The 7,500-nt window shown below is 40.6% G+C and overlaps 1 protein-coding gene across 1 annotated transcript in view; it reads left to right on the top strand.

Moving 5' to 3' along the window:
• sobpb (sine oculis binding protein homolog b) overlaps positions 1–7,314 on the top strand; it is a 12,211-nt gene extending 4,897 nt beyond the window's left edge. Inside the window, 4 exon segments of the mRNA XM_084110739.1 lie at positions 1,846–1,944; positions 3,122–4,034; positions 4,037–4,445; positions 7,175–7,314. Of these exon segments, the coding sequence (XP_083966865.1) occupies positions 1,846–1,944; positions 3,122–4,034; positions 4,037–4,443 (1,419 nt within the window). The 3' untranslated portion in view covers positions 4,444–4,445; positions 7,175–7,314.
• The last annotated feature ends 186 nt before the right edge of the window (positions 7,315–7,500 follow it).

Below are 7,500 nucleotides of genomic sequence, written 5' to 3'. Positions count from 1 at the left end.
ATATTACGAGCACAAGTAAATAATGTGTTAAATAAGTGTTATTTTAAATCATTCGTTAAATAAAACTTTTAAAAAACATTTCTGTTAATTGAAATGAAACTGAAATATTAGTTGAAAAACTTAAACTGAAGGAAAATTAGAAATGTTGCCTTTACAAGTTGAAGCAATGAAATTATTAACTGGAAATAAAAGTTAAAAAAAAGTAAAACTGAAATAAAAACAAATTAAACCTAAATAACAATATTATAAAATAATATAAAATATTATTAATAATTTTTAAAAAAAAAGCACATAATGACATTTCTATAACTTAAACTAAAATTAACTTGAAAACTAATAAAAATAAAAGTTATTTCATAATATTAGTAAAACTATAATTAAACTAAAATTAAAATAAAATTATGATGTTTTTTTCTTCAAATTTAACACAAATTATGCATCCATAAACTGATGGGAATATATGTCAGATCATACAAACTTCTCATAATGTCATAAACACAATCCATTTCCCAAGTGTTTTATTTTAAAAAAATATAATTTATTTATTTTACAAAAAAAAATTTATTTAAAAAAATGTAAATGTATTTAACGTTTTTATGATTTAATTAATTAGTAGCTTTTCATCAAGTAGTGAACCACAGTTCAGAAAACCATCGTCTAAAGTGACGAGCTCTGCGTGATTTAATGTGTTTGTTTACAGGGAATCAAACCTTGAAGCTCGAGGAGTGTGTTACATTAGACCTCGAGATCATCAGAACACCTGTGGATATATGAACCATCACACACTAGAAACACTGAGTTTACTGAACTACATAACTGACTGCACACACACACACACACACACACACACACGCGGAGCGATCACTGTTCAGGCTGATGTGTTTGTTTGGCTCATTCCCACAACTGAGAAAGAGTCGGTTTGAAACACAGAGGATAGTTTATCCAGACTGAGACGAGCTCGAGCCTGTGTGTGTGTGTGTGAGACTGAGACGAGCTCGAGCCTGTGCCTGTGTATGTGTGTGAGACTGAGACGAGCTTGACCCTGTGTGTGTCTGAGAGAGAGAGGTTTCAGCTTACATTGCATACTTTACTCACAGAACGCTCCGGTTACATACACACACACACACTTTCACTCGTACACAAACACACACACACACACTCACTTTCACTCGTACACACTCACACAAACACAAACACACACTCACTTTCACTCGTACACACACACACACACACACACACACACACACACACACACACACACACACACACACACACACACACACAATCACTCTCACTCTCTCTCTCTCACACACACACACAAACATACACTCACACACTCCGTCTCACTCTCTCTATCACACTCTCTCACACACACAAAAAACAAACATACACTCACACACTCCCTCTCCCTCTCTCTATCACACTCTCACACACACACACACACACACACACACACACACACACACACACACACACAGCACTTGTGTTTCATTCAGGAGAGATTAAATATCAAAGCAAGTGTCAGTTATCGCAAAGAAAGATGATAAAACAATAGATGTAGTGACTAACGTGACTGTGACTCAGAGTGTGTGAAGATGAAGTTTCTAGTGACTGTATGAAATCACATTAACCATCATCATCATCATCATCATCATCCACTAACTAACCACAAACACACAAAATCTCCAGCACTTCATCTGTTGATTCAGCGGCTCAAACTTGCTTTATTTACAATCAACGACACCAGATTTGATCATATCAGGATAATTATAAGTATCCAAATACTTTCTGTTTCAAACAAAGTTCTTGAGGTGTGTGTGTTTGTGTGTGTTTGTGTTCCCGAAGGCTCGTGATGAGGATCGTCATGGCAACCAGTCTCCGCCCCCCGGGCAAACGATGGACACGCCCTCCAGACTCCTGCTGAAGATGAACAACAATACGCGTGTAAATAAATAAACACACACACACACACACACACCATGTTCTAGTGTTGCCACATTCATTATGTTATGTCCATGTAAAGTAATATATACACTGCCAGTCAAAAGTTTTGGATCGATAAGATTTTTTATGTTTTTAAAAGAAGTCTCTTCTGCTCACCAAGGCTGCATTTATTTGATTAAAAATACCACAAAAAAACAGTAATATTGTTAAATATTATGACAATTTATAATAACTGTTTTCTGTGTGAATATACACTAAAGTGTAATTTATTCCTGTGATCAAAGCTGATGTTCAGCATCATTACTCCAGTCTTCAGTGTCACATGATCCTTCAGAAATCACTCTAATATGATGATCTGATGATCAAGAAACATTTATGATTATTATCAGTGTTGAAAACAGTTATTTACATTTATATTTCAGGATTCTTTGATAAATAGAAAGTTCAAAAGAACAGCATTTATCTGAAATAGAATCTTTTGTAACATTATAAATGTCTTTAATGTCACTTTTGATCAATTTAATTCATCCTTGATGAAAAAAAGTATTGATTTATTTTCCCCAAAAAATAACATAAAAATTCTTACTGACCCCAAAATTTTGAACGGTAATGTTTAATGTTACAAAAGATTCTATTTCAAATAAATGCTGTTCTTTTAAACTTTCTATTCATCAAAGAATCCTGAAATAAAAGTGTAAATAACTGTTTTCAACACTGATGATAATCATAAATATTTGATGCTGAAAATTCAGCTTTGATCACAGGATTAAATTACATATTAAAATAGAAAACAGTTATTGTCATAATATTTAACAATATTACTGGGGTTTTTTGTTGGTATTTTTAATCAAGTAAACACAGCCTTGGTGAGCAGAAGAGACTCTTTTAAAAACACTGAAAATCTTACCGATCTAAAACTTCTGACTGGCAGTGTATTTATTATATTATGTGACGTTTATGTAAAATAATTAGTGCTGTGAAATGAGTGCTTCTCTCTCTCTCTCTCTCTCTCTCTCTCACTCACTCACTCTCTCTCTCTCTCTCTCTCTCTCTCTCTCTCTCTCTCTCTCTCTCTCTCTCTCTCTCTCTCTCTCTCTCTCTCTCTCTCTCTCTCTCTCTCTCTCTCTCTCTCTCTCTCTCTCTCTCTCTCTCTCTCTCTCTCTCTCTCTCTCTGCAGGTGTGTGATTGGTGTAAACATGTGCGTCACACTAAAGAATACCTGGACTTCGGTTCGGGTGAGGAGCGACTGCAGTTCTGCAGCACCAAATGTCTAAACCAGTACAAGATGGACGTGTTTTACCGGGAAGCTCGAGCCGCGCTCACCAGCGCCAAAGACGAGGAGAACCGGCCCAAACCGGCTGTGGCGGAAAACCAGAAACTTCTGACCCCGGAGGCTTGGGATTCTCCGGCCAAAACCCCCCCGACGACATCATCATCATCATCATCATCATCATCACTACGAACACCCGTCTCGAAGATTCAGTCGCCGTCTCGTTTTACACTCGAGAAGCCACGCCCACTTCAGATGCCCCTCCCCTTTGTGCGCCCACCCCTTCACGCACAGGCCTTGCGAAGCCCCGCCCCTCATCCTGTTAGCCCCTCCCACAGGGCGCCGTTTGCTCCGCCTCCTTTCCTGCACCCGTATGCCACACCATACACACCATTCCCTCCTCAAATGCCTCCGCCGTGGCCACAACCCATGATGTTGATGCCATATCCCGTTTTTGTGCCAATCCCGATTCCGATTCCCATTCCCATCCCTATTCCCACTCAAACGCCCCATAGAGGAGTGATTCGAAGCCTTCAGGAGACGGAGTTTAGTAAGCGCACACCTGATACGTGTCACTCAGAGGAGATTAATGAAAATAGAGTAAAGATTGAACAATGTGCTTCCCCTTTTCCCTCAACATCGGAGCGGCAAGTGATCCGGTGTCTCCGGAGAATCCCGGTTAAAGAGGAAGATCACGACACTCACATTCAAATTAAAGCACTTTGCTCGCCTGTGGTTATGGCGACTGCTTCCGCGTCATTGGACGGGAGAGTCGTAACTCCCGCCTCTTTGTACTCATTGGCTCGTTCGACTGCCATACAGTCTCATTGGACAGCAGTAGCTCCGCCCAGATTCCCTCTCCTCTCTCTGATTGTGAAGATGTGAAGGAGAACAGCTGTCTGGGTGGGCGGGGCAATGACTCGGCCAATCAGCAGCAAGCAGACTGTCAGAGCGACCAATCGAAAGAGAGCGTTGGGGACGAGAAAGCGAATCAGGGTGTAGAGCACACGTACGCGCGGGCCGTGTGTGAGAAAAACACACAAACACATTTACACACTCAAACACACACCTGGGAGAAGAACACACACACAGATGCACAAACACATTTACTCACTCACACACACACCTGGGAGAAGAACACACACACAGATGCACCGGGATCTGAGGAGAACGATCCGGAGCCGCCCGTCAAGAGACGATGCTTGAGAATCAGAGACCAGAACAAGTGAGGGTGAGTGTGTGAACACACACATGCTCATCAACATCACTCATGTACAAATACTCTGCTTTATGAGTATATACTGTATATATATGGTAATCATTCAGTACCACGGTATTACCATCACTTTACCACAGTACTGTTTTGCAAAGGCAAACTAGCTAACTCAACACAGCACAGTACATGCATTAAAATGTCCATGCTAACACAAACACACACACTGAGTGTGTGTGAGTGTGTGTTTGTGGGTTTTCCCTCAGAATGGCGCCGGATGGAAACTCAATCCGTGTCGTTGCTCTAAAGTTGCATTAGCAGTGAAAAGAGCAGAGAAACCAGAGAAGCTCACGAGAAACACACACAATCCTGCCTGTTAGAGGAACTGGTGTGTGAGTGAGTGTGTGTGTGTGTGTGTGTGTGTGTGAGTGAGTGTGTGTTTGAGTGTGAGTGTGTGTGAGTGAGTGTGTGTGAGTGAGTGTGTGAGTGTGTGAGTGTGTGAGTGTGTGAGTGTGTGTGTGTGTGTGAGTGAGTGTGTGTGTGTTTGAGTGTGAGTGTGTGTTTGAGTGTGAGTGTGTGTGTGTGTGTGTGTGTGTGTGTGTGAGAGTGAGTGTGTGTGTGAGTGAGTGAGTGTGTGTGTGAGTGTGTGTGTGAGTGTGTGTGTGTGTGTGAGTGAGTGAGTGTGTGAGTGTGTGTGTGTGAGTGAGTGAGTGTGTGTTTGAGTGTGAGTGTGTGAGTGAGTGTGTGTGAGTGAGTGTGTGTGTGTGAGTGAGTGTGTGTGAGTGAGTGTGTGTGTGAGTGTGTGTGTGTGTGTGTGTGTGTGTGTGTGAGTGAGTGTGTGTGTGTGAGTGTGTGTTTGAGTGTCAGTGTGTGTTTGAGTGTGAGTGTGTGTGTGTGTGAGTGAGTGTGTGTGTGTGTGTGTGAGTGAGTGTGTGTGAGTGAGTGTGTGTGTGTGTGTGTGTGTGTGTGTGTGTGAGTGCGTGCGAGTGCGTGAGTGTATGAGTGTGTTTATGAGTGTGTGTGTGTGAGTGTGTGTGTGTGTGTGAGTGAGTGAGTGAGTGCATGTGCGAGTGTGTGTGTGTGTGTGAGTGTGTGTGTGTGCGCGTGTGTGAGTGCGTGAGTGAGTGTGTGTGTGAGTTTGTGTGTGTGTGTGTGTGTGTGTGTGCTGCTCCAGATGTTGTTTCTGGAGGTTCCTCTGCATCTCATGTTTCAGTAGTAATGAGCAGGTTTTATAGACCCGAGCCGGAGTGAGGATGTGTGTGTGTGTGTGTGTGTGTGTGTGTGTGTGTGTGTGTGTGTGTGAATGTTACAACAGAAGTTTTGGGGAAACATCTGAGATCAAACGTTCCTCCAGTAACATTAAAAGAACATTCGTTCAAAGTTGTCTGGTCTTTAATAATGTTACTACAAAAACATCATTCATGGGACGTTTTATTTCTGAAATGTTCAGTTGGACGTTTTTTTAAATGTTTCTACTTGTTTCAGAACGTTCAGATTCAAAAGTAACATTCCATAATGTGTGAAGAATGATACAATGTTACTGTTCCCGTAACGTTCACAGAACCAAGAATAAACGCTTTTGAAACATTGAAAAAATTGGACGTTCAGAAATAACGTCCTCAGATCATATTTTTGTCACAGGATTATTCCCCGGAGTGTTTACCGATGGAAAGTTTCCCTGTTTTTCGTGGCACTTCTCCAAGGCTGACAGAAACACTGGCAGGCCTTCATGGGTTCTGAAGCTTGATTTACAGATAATGGCTGATGTGGGATCAGATTTCCTTTAGATAAAGCCAATCAATCGTACGATGATCATTTTTGAAGTGTTTCTGTGTGTTGATTCTGCTTTAATTGCTGTAAGTCGATCCGTTCGCTCAAGGATTCACCGGAGTCACGACCGGGACTCTCATCCTGTTACTCTTTCTTTCTCTTTCTTCTGCTTTCTCAAGGGTTTATTAGCAAAGCTATTGTGTTTCTTCTCTTTTTATTGTTGTTCATAATTTTTTTATGCTCAAAAACAGAAACCATACAACATGTGCATCATTTCTACACTAGGTGGCGCTAGAAGTCGTTTTTGCTAATATCCTAGAATTCATTTTCCTGGGTCCATTTGCAGTCAAATGTAACGTTTTTAAAATGTTACATGTTTCAGAACGTTCAGATTCAAAAGTAACGTTCCATAATGTTTGAAGAATGATACAATGTTACTGTTCCCGTAACGTTCGCAGAACCAAGAAGAAACGCTTTTGAAATAACATCCTCAGAACATAATTTTGTTACTTATTAATTTTCTTTTCAGGATTCTTTGATTAATAGAAAATGTATTTAAGAACAGCATTTATTTGAAAAATGTTGTAACAATGTAAAAATCCTAACTGCCACTTTTGATCAATTTAATGCATTATTGCTGAATAAAATATTAATTTCTATCTAAGAAAATCCTACTGACCCGAAACAAACTATAGAATCCATTTGCACTCATTTACTTTTTTGAATGTTTTCTATGCCATTGTTCCAGTTTTGATGTGAGATTCTCCTGACAACATCATTTTAGATTAGACAAATGATTTCACAGATATTACACAATTTATTCAGCCGAATTATCTGAATGCAAAGTCCATATCTCAGCGTGTGTGTTTAGGAGACACTATACAGTGCAATTTAACATGCATTTTCTTTTAATATGTCATATTAGATATGATAAGATAGCATTTCACACATTTTCTCTGCTCTCTCGACTGTTTCAGGTGTGTGTGCCGTGGTGAAACGATGGAGACGAGCGGTGTGTGTGAACTCATATTTCCTCTCTGAACGACACGGCAGTGCCAGTAAAGCCCGAACCAGACGCCCGGCGCAGAGGATCATGGGTGTCACAGATCAACCGTGTGTGTGTGTGTTTGTGTGTGTGAAAGTCTCTGTGTGTTTTCCTGCTGAGCTCATATAAAGCCAGGCATTGTTCCTTACTGCCAGCCCATATGTGTGTGTGTGTGTGTGTGTGTGTGTGTGTGTTCAGCTGTGGTTTAGGATTACTTGACATACTGGCGCTTTTGGCTACAGGGCATTTTTAGACTTC

This window comes from Abramis brama, assembly GCF_963993115.1.
Source record: "Abramis brama genome assembly, chromosome: 4".
NCBI classification, from domain to species: Eukaryota; Metazoa; Chordata; class Actinopteri; order Cypriniformes; family Leuciscidae; genus Abramis; species Abramis brama.
Note: the sequence above shows the minus strand (reverse complement) of the source record. Positions and strands in the feature narration are given on the sequence as shown.